Source organism: Pituophis catenifer, unplaced genomic scaffold, assembly GCF_029215685.1.
Source record: "Pituophis catenifer annectens isolate HBS135680 unplaced genomic scaffold, rPitCat1.0.hap2 SCAF_1, whole genome shotgun sequence".
Lineage (NCBI taxonomy): Eukaryota > Metazoa > Chordata > Lepidosauria > Squamata > Colubridae > Pituophis > Pituophis catenifer.
This window is the reverse complement of record NW_027256881.1, coordinates 4,821,111-4,837,394: the sequence shown is the minus strand read 5'-3', so window position 1 is coordinate 4,837,394 and position 16,284 is coordinate 4,821,111. Positions and strand designations below refer to the sequence as shown.

The window sequence follows — 16,284 nt, the reverse complement described above, 5'->3', positions numbered from 1 at the left end:
CAGTTGTTAAGCAAATCAAGTTCCCCCATTGACTCTGCTTGTTGGAAGCTGACTGGGAAGTTACAAATAGCAACAGCACTTAGACTTATATACCACTTCACCGTGCTTTACATCCCTCTCTAAGCGGTTTTACAGAGTCAGTATATTTCCCCCAACAATTTGGGCCCTCATTTTACCCACCTCTGAAGGATGGAAGGCTGAGTCAACCTTGAGCCTGGTGAGATTCAAACTGCCAAATTGCAGGCAGCCAGCAGAAGTAGCCTGCAGTACTGCATTCTAACCACTGCACCACCACAGATCTTAAGTGCTCTTAATAGCACTTAAGACTTATATACCACTTTGTAGTGCTTTACATATGACACGTGTGATGATCATCATTTGTAATATATGATCTCGGGACAGAGCAAGTGTCATTAATACATGTCAGCTGTCAAGTACCCGAATTTTAATCGTGTGACCTTGGGAATGCCACAACGGCCGTGTGAAAACTGGACATAAGTCATTTTTTTTCAGTGCCATTCACTTAATGGATGGTTTTAAGTCAAGGACTATCTGTAATTGAAATCATGGCTGTTGCAGATCATAGCTAAAAATCTATGGAGATTCTCAGTCATCCAGGTCATTTGTCCCAAAGCTGCTTTTTCAGGAGACAACTGGACTTTCTGTTTTTTTCTTTGAAGCCATTTTGCTTCTCATCCAAGAAGCTTCTTCAGCTCTGACTGGATAGTGGGGAATGGAATAAGCTATGCACTTTGACAAAAACACCCTTTGAATGGTGTGGGAGTATGAACGGATTTCCAGAAAAACTGCAGAGTACAGGAACCAGGAGCACCACTCAGGTGACCCTGAGGACACAGATAAACCTCCTAGTGCCTCAAGGACTCTCTAAAAGGATGCAAATGACCAGCTGTCTGCAAGGCATATAAATCCTTCCATTCCCCACCATCCAGTCAGAGCTGAAGAAGATTCTTGGATGAGAAGCGAAATGTCTTCAAAGAAAAAACAAGGAAGTCCAGTTGCCTCCTGAAAAAGCATCTTTGAGACAACCATGACCTGGATGACTGAGAATCTCCATAGACTCTTACTACTGTCATACTAATGGATATCCCCAGGGAGTTTCCAGGGAATGGCTATTTTAATTCTCTTGGTGTGTTGTGATGCTTTCTCCCAAAGCAGAATACTGTAACTCCGAAACCCATCACTGCCCTTTCAACTGCCCCGTCCCTATAGCTCCTTGGGGGAAATATAGTTCCAGCCCCAGTTTATGCTTTCCCTCCCCATTCTTTCCCTTTCACACACAAAGGTGCTTATTTTCAAGAGGCAACTGGACTTTCTGGTTTTTCTTTGAAGACGTTTTGCTTCTCATCCAAGAAACTTTTTCAGTTCTGACTTGGATGGCGGGGAACGGAAGGATTTATATCCCTTGCAGACAAATTTGCAAATTTCCAGCTGTCTGCAAGGAATGCCACTATCCAGTCACAGCTGAAGAAGCTTCTAGGGATGAGAAGCGAAACGTATTCAAAGTAAGACAAGAAAGTCTAGCTGCCTCTTGAAAAAAGGCACTTTTGGGACAACCAGGACCTGGATGATTGAGAATCTCTACAGATTTTTAGCTGTACAATTTGAGATAAACACCCTTTGAATGACGTGGGAGTAGGAATGGATTTCTAGAGGAAAAATTGCAGACTACAGGAACCATTTACACTACTCAGGTGACCCTCAGGACACAGGTAAACCTCCAAGTGGCCTCAAGGATTCTCTTAAAGGATGCAAATGACCAGCTGTCTGCAAGGAGTATCAAATCCTTCCATTCCCCACCATCCAGCCAGAGTTGAAGAAGCTTCTCGGAGGAGAAGCGAAACGTCTTCAGAGAAATGTCTATGGAGATGCTCAGTCATCTAAGACATGGTTGTCTCAAAGGTGCTTTTTTTCAAGAGGAAACTGGACTTCCTTGTTTTTCTTTGAAGACGTTTCGCTTCTCATCCAAGAAGCTTCTTCAGCTCTGACTTGGATGGCGGGGAACGGAAAGATTTATATTTCCTTGCAGACAAATTTGCAAATTTCCAGCTGTCTGCAAGAAATGCCGCTATCCTGTCCCCCGGGAGTAGGGCGATATAGAAATTTGATAAATAAAATAAATAATAAATAGACATTTCCCTTCCACACATACCCATCGCCTCTCCTACCCTCACAAGTTTATCCATCCCTTGCTCAAGTGCACCAGCGTGCCTACAGTCCCTGTCCCAATGTCCCTTTTTACTTGTATCCTTTTCAGGTATTCAAATTATGTTTATACTTTTATCTGTTATCTTATATAAGCTTGGCAAAATAAATTAAAAAAATAAAAAAATAAAAATAAAATAAATAAAATAATAGAATAAAATAAAATAAAATAATAAATAAATAAATAAAATAATAAAATAAAATAAAATAAAATAATTAAATAAAGTGGGAAGGCACCGACCTCTCCCAGGGCCAAGATACGGGTTTTCAGCCCATAGGGTGGGGGCAGAGTTCGAAACAGGCGCCCCCCCCTCCGTCCCAGCTCTCTCACACACGACACGTGTACAGAGGCTACGTCGGAAAGCCACGTGAAAACACAACCACCCACCCTCCAAATTCTCAACCCAACCCCTTTAAGAGTCTAAGAAGCCAAACCCAGCTCGGGGCCTTCCGCACCGGCCCCGCAGTCGAGCCCTCACCCTCCTCGGGGTCGTCCTCCGGGTCAGGCTGGGCTCGGGGCAGCGGGTTGAGGAGACGCTCCAACTCCGCCGCTAAGGGCGCCGCCATCTTGTCCCGTCAGGAGGAGGAGGAGGCGGTGATTGGGGCAGCGCGAAGGGCGGGGCCTCTCTCCACGGAAACGGCGATGGGCGGAGCCTCGAGGCCCCGCCTTGCCCGGGTTCTGGCGCGCGCGCGCATTATACGGACGCTGCAGCCTTTTGAATAAAGCGGAGCACCTCTTAATATGTTTTTAATGGCAGTTTTATGGAATGTATTTTCCGGGTCTTGGTTGGCAAGAGGATTAAAGCGAACAACAGTGGAACAACTTGGCTGCAGAAGTTGTGAATGCTCCAATAATGGAAGCTTTTAAGATGATGTTGGATAAGGGGCGTGCATAAGTGCACCGGTGTGCCTACCATTTATATTATATTATATTATATTATATTATATTATATTATATTATATTATATTATATTATATTATATTATATTATATTATATTATATTATATTATATTATATTATATTATATTTATATTATATTATATTATATTATATTATATTATATTATATTATAATATTACCAGTTATATATGTTTGACAAATAAAATTATGATTATGATTATGATAACCATTTGTCTGAAGTGGTGTAGGGTTTCCTGCCTGAGCAGGGGGTTGGACTAGAAGACCTCTAAGGTCCCTTCCAACTCTGTTATTCTAAAGCCATCTTCGGCGGAGGCCTTGAATTAAAGAGTGTTCCGGAATAACGGGATTTGTAAAGCATGGGGTAGGTTGCTGGAGGCAGAAAATGGTGGAGAAGCAGCAACTCCAGGAATGGGGTGCAAAGAATGGAAAGGAAAACACTCGTGTCAAGGCTGCTTTTTATACAGGTAGTCCTCGATTTACCACAGTTCATTTAGTGACCGTTCAAGGTTTACAACGGCACTGAAAAAAGTGACTTAGGACCATTTTTCACACTTAACGACTGTCGCAGCATCCTGGTGTCATGTGATCAACATTCCGATGCTTGGCTAACTGATTCATATTTATGACGGTTGCAGTGTCCCCGGGGCCATGTAATCGCCTTCTGCGATCTTCTGACAAGCAAAGTCAACGGGAGAAGCCAAATTCACTTAACAAAGGGGCTACTGGTTTAACAACTGTAGGGATTCACTTAACAACTCTGGCAAGGAAGGTCATAAAATGGGGCAAAACTCACCACAAATGTCTCACTTAGCAACCTAAATGTTGGGCTCAATTGTGGTCGAGATACATTTCTGAATGGGCAAGTCATTTCTACTTCCCTCTGCAGCCTTGTTCCTATGTCTGTTTGGGTTGCATATATGTTGGATAAGTTGGCTGCCTTATTTGTAAAAATAATAAAGGCAGAAAATAAATAGTTTCCATTGGGTGATCTTGCATACATTTGAATCCTGGATTGCTGGCTTAATGGTTCTGTTTTAACCTTGCATTGATTACCCAGTTTTATTTATTTATTTAGAAAACTTACATGGCCTCTCAATTCACTCTGTGAAGTGACCCAGAGCAGCTTATAAAGATAAAAGCCCAATACAAAAAGTCTAGTAAACACCACTCCCAATCCCTTGGCGACAAAACTCTGATAAACCATTTGATGGGTTCCATATCTACTCATTGGCAGATCTGTGTCTTCAGGCCATTGGAAAGAGAGTCAAGAGTGGGAGCTCAATCTTACCTCCACAGCAGTGGTGAAATCCAAAATTTTTTACTACCGGTTCTGTGGGTGTGGCTTGGTGGGCGTGGTGTGACTTGGTGGGCCTGGCAAGGGAAGGATACTGCAAAAATCTCCATTCCCACCCCACTCCAGGGGAAGGATATTGCAAAATCCCCATTCCCTCCCCACTCGGGGGCCAGCCAGAAGTGGTATTTGCCGGTTCTCTGAACTACTCAAAATTTCTGCTACCGGTTCTCCAGAACCTGTCAGAACCTGCTGGATTTCACCCCTGCTCCACAGGGATGATGTTTCACAAGGAGGGAGCCATCATGGAAAAGACCCTTGTTCTTGGACCCTCAAGATGGACCTCCTTAGCATTCCCTGCCTCCCTGCTCTGGTGAGTCCAGTAGATATGACTGGGAAATATAGTCCAAATAGCTATTGTCTGAGTTGAAAGGTCATAAAGGATTTTTAAAAATAAATAACCAAAAGTTTCTTGCTGGCCCAGAATCATTCAACATATGTGGTACCTTGCTCAATAGTAGTAACTGTGAGAGGGATCTTGGAGTCCTAGTGGACAATCACTTAAATATGAGCCAGCTGTGTGCAGCAGCTGCCAAAAAAGCCAACACAGTTCTAGGCTGCATAAACAGAGGGATAGAATCAAGATCACGTGAAGTGTTAATACCACTTTATAAGGCCTTGGTAAGGCCACACTTGGAATACTGCATTCAGTTGTGGTCGCCACAATGTAAAAAAGAAGTTGAGATTCTAGAAAGTGCAGAGAAGAGCAACAAGGATGATGAGGGGACTGGAGGCTAAAACGAAGAACGGTTGCAGGAACTGGGTATGTCTTGTTTAATGAAAAGAAGGACTAGGGGACACATGATAGCAGTCTTCCAATATCTCAGGGGTTGCCCCAAAGAAGAGGGAGTCAACCTATACTCCAAAGCCCCTGAGGGAAGGACAAGAAGCAATGGATGGAAACTAATCAAGGAGAGAAGCAACTTAGAACTAAGGAGAAATTTCCTGACCGTTAGAACAATTAATCAGTGGAACAATTTTGCCTCCAGAAGTTGTAAATGCTCCAACACTGGAAGTTTTTAAGAAGAGATTAGACAACCATTTGCCTGAAGTGGTGTAGGATTTCCTGCCTAAGCAGGGGTTGGACTAGAAGACCTCCAAGGTCCCTTCCAACTCTGTTATTCCTATTCTATTCTATTCTATTCTATTCTATTCTATTCTATTCTATTCTATTCTATTCTATTCCATTCCATTCCATTCCATTCCATTCCATTCCATTCTTGATAAACATCTGAGACATGTGGACAAACTTGAAATAAATTAGCAAGGCCATTCCAAATGGTACAGGGGTTAATGGTTTTAATCCAGGGGTTGGATTAAAAGACCTCCAAGCTCCCTTCCAGTTCTGTTATTCTGTAATTCTGTATGCAAAGAAAGGGTTTTGAAGGGCAGATTTGGGATTGAGTAGATCAGAGACTAAACCAACATGATGGATTGCGGGATCAAAAGCTTATAGGACTCTGAGACTTTCTCCATTAGTCTTTAGGATTCATCTTTACCCCTCCCATCAAAAATAGAATGGCTGCTATCACACAACAGTCTCAGCCCTATTGACTGTGTCTTCTCCCAATTGCGAGTCAAATGTAGTCAAAACACCTCCATCCATTCCGTCCTCAACTGGGAGATTCTTGAATTCAGAACTACAAATTGTGCAGAAGTTGAAACAATCTGAAAGAGTCGGAATGCCGCGAGAACATCTTATCTCTTGAAAAACAAGGCAGTTTGAAAACAAGGTGAGCGTGTACAGTACATGTAGTCTTCAACTTGCGTCCACCATTGGGGCTGGAATGGATCTCACTGGAAAACAAGGTCAATATATTGATCCACGTAAAATTTGCATTTCTACATGCCCCTCAAGGGCACTGCTTTTCTTTTTTCCAATCTAGAAAAGCAGTAAATATTATGGCAAGGCATGTTGGATGGGAATCACTCTCCGATTCAATTAACATTTTTTGCCAGATGTGGGAGAGATTTATTCAGAAATAAGCTCTTACTTCCTCATTTATTTAACCATTTAAACTGCCAGACTCCCAATGACTCTGGGCAACTGACTCTCAAAAGTTTTTTTTTTTTAAATTAGAGACCAAAAAAATAAAATCATAACTGTGCCCCAAAAATATATAGAGCAGGGGTGCCCAACTGTGAAGTCCTGTGGACTTCAACTCCCAGAATTCCTCAGCCATCCCTGCCCATGAGAAATCGACATTATATTCCCTCCTGCTGTTATTTGTGATAGATCATAGCCTCCTTCACTGCAGTTAGGAGAGTCCAAGAGTAACCATGATTGCTGGATTGATACACAAACATAGTCACAGACACCGCAATCCTAAGGCAGTGTTGAGCAGAGAAGCAATGACAGAGAGGCGTCGGTAGAGGAGGTTGATATAAACAAGATAGCATCACTACATGTAATCCAAGCTCCACCCCTTTTAATGAGCATGCAAAGCTCCTCCCCTTTTAAAATCCAGATGCATAAAAGGGGTGGGGTTTTGCTGATTGGTCTATCTTGGCCTATGAAGTATGCATTGATTCCAGGGGCAGGTTCCAAATCCTGTTGGTACCGGTTCGCTTGTGTGCGTGGCACTTCTGCACATGCGCAGAACTTTGCGCATGCGCAGAAGCGTCCGGGTGGGCGGAGCCTCCTGCTGCCGCTACGGGTTTGCCCAATCCGGTGCGAACTGGTAGCATCCCACCACTGATTGACTCCCATGTGCACATAGAGATTTGTGCATGCACATGTTGATTGTACACTTGCAGTTCTTTGCTGAGGAATTTGGGGAGAAGCTGTGGGATGTCCCATAAAATGGCTGCCAAGACAGGAGGGGATGATTATGACTTTTTCACAAAATGGCTGCCATGCTAAGCACCAAAAGGCATGTTGGCTTTTTCCAGCAGGCCCAGCAATCATCTTTACCACATCCAATTATTTTTGCCTTCCCCTTCCAGGCAAGGGACAAAGTTCCACACACACTACTGGGAAAGGAACCAGCAACCGTTATTAATAAAAGTTATTTAATAAAATTATTATTTTCTAAGGAAGCCTGTATGGGGCCTGTATGGAGTTGAGCAGAGTTGATACAGATTATTGTACATCGGGCTTCTCTTTTTCAGATCTATGGTTTCTAGGCTGCAAAAATGTGGATCACCACTAGGGAGTGGCAAAGTCATGTTTTAGAGCAGGGGTGGGGAACGATGGCCGTTTTATCACTTGTGGACTTCAACTCCCAGAATTCCTGAGCCTGCTGGCTCAAGTATTCTGGGAGTTGAAGTCCACAAGCCATAAAGGGGCCACAGTTCAGTTTTAGAGGTTTGGATTTTTGCAGTCATGATATGGCCAGCCCAGTTGCATGGCACATGGTGCCATCTTTGAAAACCTTAACAACTGTGGCAAACAAGATCGTAAAATGGGGCAAAGCTCACTTAGCAAATGTCTCACTTAGCAACAGAAATTTGGGGCTCAATTGTGGCCAATTGGTACCTGTATTTATTCAAGCTTTCCCTCACCACAACCTCACCCACTGAGTTTCCATGGATGGGGCTCAGTTTTGTTTTAGGCATTAGAGGTCCAACGTTGCCTTTGAAGGTGTACCCAGAACCAATCAAATCCAGTATTGGCCATAGAAATCCACTTATACCAGATCTTACCGCAGGGATGGCTCACTTGTTAGAAATCTGGAACATATTTAATTTTATATCTTTAACACCTTCAGAAGGTTGAAACTGCTGATTTTTTTAATCAGTATTTGCAGTTGTAAATACTAAGAGAAGACTTTTCTTAGGTTTCCCTTCAAAATTTCACCAAGATGTCCACCGTCACATTCCAGCTGAGTGTGATGGAAAATGATAAAAAAAAAATCAAACTCATCTTTGGATTGTCTTGAAAGCTGGTTTTAGATTCTTACAGAAATTTGAAGGAGAACCAATGATGTAAAACAGTGTTTCTCATACTTAGCACCTTTAAAAAGTGTGGAATTTATTAGCTGACTGGGGAACTCTGGGAATTGAAGTCCATACATCAGAGTTGCAAAGCTTGAGAAACAACTCTATAGCAAATTCCCTAAAATAATTGCACATTTTTTTTAACCTATTTGTTTTGGATAGTCTCAACGTAACCTTGTTGAAAGCACTGAATGAAACACGGCTGATCTAAATATCAGATTTTCTAGTTTTATTAAAAATTCACAAATTCTTTTAATCCAACTTTTCCCCCCTTTCATACAGTGAATGGTCTAATATGCACTGGAGGTCACACGAGCTTAGTTTTATTTGAACAATAAAAGACCTATGAGAAATTTAATATATAAAGAAAAAAAAAAAGTAGCAGCTGTTGACTGCATATTTGATCATAAAATTTAAATATTTTGGACTTTCTTTTAAAGACACAAAAATAAAACCTGTGGGGTCTATATAAGTCATATTAACAATTCCATTAATGTTCAACAGGACTAAACATTAGCAAAGATGTTAATTCCCCCCAAATTAAGCTTGTAACACTTGGTTTAAAAGATTTTCCTGGCCTGTTGGGTAGCTACACCCAAGTATTTTGTGCTATAGAATTGTTTATTTGGCAACCGTCTGGTTTTTTTTTAAAGGTATGTCTTCTTTTGTCTTGTGTAAACACCATCTCAACAAACTAGCAGAGTGAATCATAAGCCCTGTAATGTCCTATTACATCTACAGGGTGGGTGGGTGGGTGGGGGAAATCAAAGGAAAAATAAAGCAAAGATGACACGATTTTGGTTGATTGCTCAAAATATTTTGCTTTTGAACAAGAGGTTCTAAAACAGGATTATTATTTTTTGTAAAACATTGAGCTCCTGAATTTTAACATTCGACGTAAACAGTTGACTGTTTTTTTTTTCCTAGTTCCATAGAGTCTTTATTTGTTATTTGTTTAGCTTTTATTTTTATTTTTTTTTGTGAAGGTAGAACACTTTATTCATTTTTTTTTCAAGTCATTCTTTTTAAACATAAAAGCCAAAGAGGACTTCTGTCTTTTGAGGATTATTGGTGTGTGTTGCTCGGAGAAGGTAGAAAGTTGATACTGAGGGCTAACATTTAAATATTTGTTACTCTGGTCACCCCGCCCGCCCCCCCAAAAAAACAAAAATCCCTTCCCAAAAGAACAATAAAATAAACTACATTTTGTCTGCCTGAGAAGCGTTTCAGAGGCTTGAAAAGTCTTGTCACGGTGAACTGCGGTTCAACTTTCAGAGGCAAAATTAACAAGCAATAAAACCATAAATTTTAAAATCGCTAGAATTCTTTTAAGCTGTTCGTTTTTCCCTTTTTTTCTTCTTCTTCTTCTTCTTATGGACCTTGGCTTGCTTTTGTTTTTTCAGTACTAGTTTCTTTTTTTTCCTGATGGAAGGTTATTCCTCTCCATTCCTAGAGGGATCGTACGTGCCGTGAGCATCCAAGGATATGCCATCCCATAATATATATTGCAGTATCGAAACACTTCACGAGTGTCTTTTTCACTCAATATAAAAGGGGGGAAAAAAAGAGCAGTCTTCCTTCATTCTGTTGTGTTAAGATTGTCCCCCAGTTTATAGCAAAATTTCCCTGGGCTCTGAATAATTCAATTAATTCCCAAGAATTAAGCCGAATGAGGAAAAAAAAAAAAGAGCGAAAATAAATGTAGGGCAGAACGGGGGTGGGGGAAAAATGTCTATTTCTTGGAACTCATTTCTATACATCTCGGTATATGCAGGATGGAAATTGCTTGACCCATGCCTTCCAAACAAAGTTCCAGATGTTTTAAAGCTACCATACAACAGCCTCATTCATTTCCGGCGGATGCGACAAGTGGTTACCGTAGTTACCACCTCCGTTGACCGATATGGATGAAAATGGAGGGCTTGGTCCAAAGACTTCTGCTGACATGGAGTGCAAGGAGCCAGGTAAATTGGGTTCTGGACTAGGTGAGTCTCCGGGAGGGTGGGACATGATGTCTGTGAAACGCTGAGCTTCGCTGGAAGGGTGATGTCCAGGTAAAGGATGGTCCATCCCCCCAAGTGGGGTCCCTGATGGTCCTGAGGAGGGTACGAAGGGGAGATCCACTGGGGTCTGCGCTTGGGAAGATGGAGGTCCTTGCGGGAAAAAATCATAATTGCTTCCGGGTCCATAATATTCACTCTGATAATCTAGTGAATGGAGAAAAGAAGGGAAAGGAAGAGGTTAAGTTATTAAATTTATACAGTCGCCCAACTCACGGTAACTCTGGGCGGCGTACAGAAATAAAACCCTAATACAAACCCCAATACAGGGAGTCCTCAACTTACGACCATAATTGAGCCCCAATTTTCTGTTGCTAAGCGAGATGGCTGTTAAGTGAATTTTGCCCCATTTTATGACCTTTCTTGCCATGATTGTTAAGTGAATCACTGCAGTTGTTCAGTTAGAAACACTCTAACTCTAAATGGTTTACAGAGTCATCCTATTGCCCCCAACAATCTGGGTCCTCATTTGACCGACCTCGGAAGGATGGAAGTCAACCTTGAGCCTGGTGAGATTCAAAGTGCCGAAATGCAGGCAGCCGGCAGTCAGCAGAAGGAGCCTGCAGTACTGCATTCTAACCACGACGCCACCACAGCTCATAAATTATGAAAAATGGTCATAAGTTAACTTTTTTTCAGGACCGTTGTCACTTTGAACGGTCATTAAATGAATTGTTGTAAATTGAGGACTATCTGGACAGCCTCACCCTGGTAGCAAAAAGCTGCTATCCATCCATTTTTGTTTCCATTGTTCCCTGCTCTTCCCAGTGCAAATGGGTGTGTGTGTGTGTGTGTGTGTGTGTGTGTGTGTGGAATCGCAACAAAAGGGAAGAGAGCCAAAGGCCAGAACCATGAAATTTAATCTCTTGGCTGCCATCCAGGGGTGAAATGTTCCCGGTTCAGACCAGATCGCCTGATCCAGTAGCGATGGCAGTGGGTAGTTCGGAGAATCAGTAGCAAAAATCCCTGCCCCCCCCCCATGCCCAGCTGAGCTGCACGATCATCAGAGGCTTTTTTTTTTACTTTTAAAAGCATTTTTTCTACAACCTCTTCGGCCGAAAAAATGTTTTTAAAAGTAAAAAAACAAAAGTGTCTAATGATTGCGCGGCTCAGCCGGGATCGTCAGAGGCTTTTAAAGGCATTTTTTTCCCCTACTGAAGAGGCTGTAGAAAAAAAAATGCCTTTAAAAGCCTCTGACGATCCCAGCTGAGTTGCCTGATCGTCAGAGGCTTTTAAAAGCATTTTTTTCTGCAACCTCTTAAGGTTGTAGAAAAAATGCGTTTAAAAGTAAAAAAAAGAAGTTGGCCATGCCTAACCAGTCACATTACCCCCCCACCAAGCCACACCCACAGAACCATTAGTAACAAATTTTACATTTCACCACTGCTGCCATCCTGTCTTGATGTCTTATCCATTCCCCGTGGATCAATCCTGCATGCTTTACTCACCTCCATAGAAAGAAAACGGCCCGTTGGGAATGAGTTCGCCGGGCTCCAAACGGTCCACCAGCGGTCTCATGCGGCGGGGGCTGCGGAAAAACGCGTGCCTGCGGGCTCCAAGTGCGCTCAGCTGTTTCATGCGCCTTTCCTTAGAACGCCGGTTCTGGAACCACACCTGCCAGGGAAGGAGGAGAAAGAAAAACGGGGGTGAAAGTCAGTCCCATTTTTTTTTCCTGGCAATTGGGAAACAACCAGGGATCGTAAAATGAGCCATGATCAATACGAATTGCAGATAGAAATCAAGGAGCAGGCACATCATTGCAAGAACGAGAAGTTCGAAATTGCTATTTCTGTAAGGAAGCTTTGTTTCAAGCAGCACTGCAGCTGTTAGCAGGGGTGGGTCTTAAATTTTTTTACTACCAGTTCTGTGGGCGTGGTTTATTTTGTGGGTGTGGCTTGGAAGTCATGTGATTAGGTGGACGTGTCTAGCTGGTCAGAGTCATTTCTGGAAGGTCCACGCACTTATGACCAGTCCTCGCACTTACGACCTGACTCATTTGTTTGCTTTTAACACTGATCAGCTGTAGGGCGGCCCTTTGAAGCCCCGGGGCAAGAGTTTAAACAGGTTTTTTCCCTCTAGTCATCAACTGGGACTCAGGAGGCAGCAATAGATTGGGGGTGGCACCAAATAAAAGGTAAGAATAATGTGAGGGGGTGGGTGGGAGGGGGGGGACAACCGGTTCGGTGACGTCATATCGTCACCGCTAACGGCTCAGCCGAACTGGACCGAACTGGGAGGAACCCACCACTGGCTGTTAGGATTCTCTCCTCATGGCTTTTAAACTTTTCTTCAGTAAAGACGGATCAAAAGTTCTTGGATTCTTGGAAAGTAAAATTGTACGAAGAAAAGCAAGGAGACTGGGATCCTCAAATAATGTTGTTCTTTAATTTTCTCCCAAACTAGCATTAATGCATTCCTTATGTAATGTCTTTCAAAATATCCATGTATTGTCGTGACCGAGGCCCATGTAGTGATTACCAAACACAATTCAGTCCTGAACAAACTTATTTTATTAAAACAGCGGAGAATTAATTCATTCTCAGCTTAGTCCAAAACAAATTCTTTATAACCAGTCCTACCAGGCCTTATCGCCAACCTTTGATGTCTTTGGCAACCTGCTAAAGGCTTTTCTTGGCAAAAACACCCCCCAAAGTTCAAGAGACGCTGACAAGAAGCACTGGAATCAACGTTGCTTTTCTACAAAGAACCCAACGGCTCGTTGCTGCTCTTTTAAGCCTTCTGGGAGAGGCCAATCATCTCCTGGCCTTACTCCTGAGTCGCCCTTTTTGCTTCAGCTGCTCTTGCCTTCTGGCAGCTCTTCTCATGCGTGCACTAGGAACAGGCTCCTCCCGTTCCTCTGCCTCTCTGCTATCTGCCTCTGGAGGCTCCGGAGCCCGCGCATCGCTCCCAGATGGCCCTGGCCCCATCTCTGCCTCCGAGCCCTCGTCCGAGCCTTCCCCAGACTCTAGGACTGGCCCATTGTCCTCCCCAGCCTCCTCACTGTCTGACTCCGCTGCCAGGTCCGCAGGTTGCTGGCGGACCACAACATGTATCTTATTTTTCCCATACCACAAGAAAGCATGCCATACCAACCTAACCGAGTGCCCTAACCGGAACATGTACGCGCACCGGAGCCCCAGAAACCTGAAGACCAGCTGGTCATCATGCGCATGTGCACCGGCCAGCTGGTCGTCAGGTTTCCGGGGCTCCAGCATACGCAAAGATCAGCTGGCCAGCACGCATGCGCTAACCGAAAACCAGAAGAGCAGCTGGCAACGGCGCTCTGTGTGCCACCTCTGGCACGTGTGCCATAGGTTCGCCATCATGGCAATAAACAATACCGCAATCGAGGAACCACTAAGAACACTCCCGCCAATTCTGACAGGGGAACCCACTTGTATACGTAGTCCTCAACCTACGACCACAATTGAGCCAAAAAAATTTTGTTGGTGAGTGAGGCATTTGTTACGTCAGTTTTTCCTCATTTTACAACCTTTCTTGCCACGGTTGTTAAGTGAATCACTGCAGTTGTTAGCAACACGGTTGTTAAGTGAATCTGGCTTCCCCATTGAATTTGTTTGTCACAGTGTCGGAAAAAGTGATCACATGCCCCCGGGAACACTGCAACTGTCATAAATACATGTCAGTTGTCAATCATCCAAATTTTGATGATGTGACCATGGGGATGCTGCGACGGCCATAAGTATAACTGAGCCGAGGTGGCGCAGTGGTTAGGGTGCAGTACTGCAGCTACTTCAGCTGACTGCTAGTTCAGCAGATCAGCAGATCAAATCTCACCGGCTCAAGGTTGACTCAGCCTTCCATCCTTCCGAGGTGGGTAAAATGAGGACCCAGATTGTTGGGTGCAATATGCTATTTAGTATACTGTCTTTGGTGTAAGCCGCCCAGAGTCCTTGGAGAGTGAGTGGCATAGAAATATGAATAATAAATAAATAAGTATGAAAACAGTAATTAGTCACTTTTTTTAGTGCCGCTGTAGCTTTGATTGGTCGCTAAATCGCAGCACCATTGAGAATGTCCTGACATACGGCATTCTCGCATGGTGTGGGAGCAGCTCTGTAGTGGACAGAAAAGCTCTACAGAGAATCATTAAAACTGCCCGGAATATCATCGGACTCCAGCTACCAGCCCTGGACGACATCTTCGAATCTTGCTGTTTGAGGAAGTTGTATAACATTCTCAGAGACTCTTCCTATCCCGCTTACAATCTTTTTGGACTGTTGCCTTCTGGCAGAAGATACAGAACAATTAAAACTCAGACCACACGTTTTCTGAATAGTTTTTATCCCAGAGCTATAATTGTACTCAACAATGAACTAAAGGGCCACCATCAGTGAGCTGCTGGACAGCATTACTTGGTCTGTTGTGTGGATGTTTGGGTGGTTTAGGGGTGGGGAATTGTGGTGGGTGGGAGTGTGTTTGGGGATTGTTATGTGTGTTGGACCTGGTCTTTGGATGTTAAGTGAATTTCGTTGTACGGGTATACTGTGTATACACATACAATGACAATAAAGTTATTATTATTATTAAATGAATTGTTGTAAGTGGAAAACTACCTGTATATAAACAGAGCGCAATCCCCATTCCTTTCTAGCACTGATGATGTTACCTAGTTGGGTGATAAATCGTCTGCATGAAAACAACCAAGCTCAGAGAGCACCACGGACACCCCCCCCCCCCAGTTCAACCTTGAGCTACACATATTTTCTTCTGTTGGTCTTTAAAAGCGTTTAAAACTTTAACAACCCATATTAAAGAAATATTTGCGTTGGAAATATATTGGTTTTGGAAGTGAAATAGTTCAGCTGCTGGGATTCTTAGACCTCAAAAAACTAGGATGATTTTTTAAAAAAATAAGGATGATTTTTCTTCTAATAGACTGGTAAGTCTCTAAGGATGGGGGAGTTTCAGATGATTTTTTATTTGAACGACTCCTAAATCTGTTATCAGTCTGGGAAGCAATACACATGTTTTCCTTGATTAAGCCAAATTTTCTGGGTTGCACAAGATAAACTTGTGTAACAAGAAGATAAAACCACACACAAACCTTTCAGATTGTCTAAGGTGCAAAACTAACTAGCTTTGTAGGGGTTGCTGCCGAGATTTTATTCCAACCCAGTTTATGTACATAAGTTGCCCTCCTTCCTTCCTGCAAAGAGCCCCAGAATGCTTCCACGTTTCCTGACATTTTCTCATGTGGCACTCTATCTGATCTATCAGGGAAAGCAGAGAACTGGCCTCACTTCCCTTTTAACAGTTAATTTTAAATTTATTTTAAAATAGGGGTGTTTTAAATTTGTTTTCTGGGCCAAATTATTTAATGTATTTTAATATGGTTTTTAAAGATTGTATTATGTATATTTTATCTTTGGCTGTTCACCACCCTGAGTCCTTCGGGAGTAGGGCGGTATATAAATTCAATAAATAAATAAATAATAAAGAAAGAAAGAAAGAAAGAAAGAACATAAAGCAGCAACTTTTCTTGCGTGCTGGACTGATTGGTGCCTTTTTTCCCGGGAGAATGCAGAATTCAAATCAGAGATTTGCACGGTTTCTTGCTAATTAAAAAAATGGGAATAAAACGAAACTCCCATTCGTTGGCACTCAGCTGCCCCCAAAACAGGCTTCTCTTTTTCTATGAAGAGCGGTTGCAGGAATTGGGTATGTCTAGTTTAATGAAAAGAAGGACTAGAGGTGACATGATAACAGTCTTCCAATATCTATGGGGCTGCCACAAAGATACTAAAATACTAAAAAATACTAAAAAG

At 42.7% G+C, this 16,284-nt stretch overlaps 2 protein-coding genes across 2 annotated transcripts in view; both read right to left on the bottom strand.

The window, feature by feature from the left end:
- Window positions 1–2,790, bottom strand: part of AATF (apoptosis antagonizing transcription factor) — a 117,987-nt gene extending 115,197 nt beyond the window's left edge. Inside the window, exon 1 of the mRNA XM_070945249.1 lies at window positions 2,703–2,790. Within this exon, the coding sequence (XP_070801350.1) occupies window positions 2,703–2,790 (88 nt within the window). The remainder of the gene's footprint in view (window positions 1–2,702) is intronic.
- Window positions 2,791–10,262: 7,472 nt separating this feature from the next.
- Window positions 10,263–16,284, bottom strand: part of LHX1 (LIM homeobox 1) — a 76,797-nt gene continuing 70,775 nt past the window's right edge. The window contains exons 4-5 of the mRNA XM_070945238.1: window positions 11,944–12,109; window positions 10,263–10,642 (exon numbers count right to left, since the gene is read on the bottom strand). Coding sequence (XP_070801339.1) covers window positions 10,263–10,642; window positions 11,944–12,109 — 546 coding nt within the window. The remainder of the gene's footprint in view (window positions 10,643–11,943; window positions 12,110–16,284) is intronic.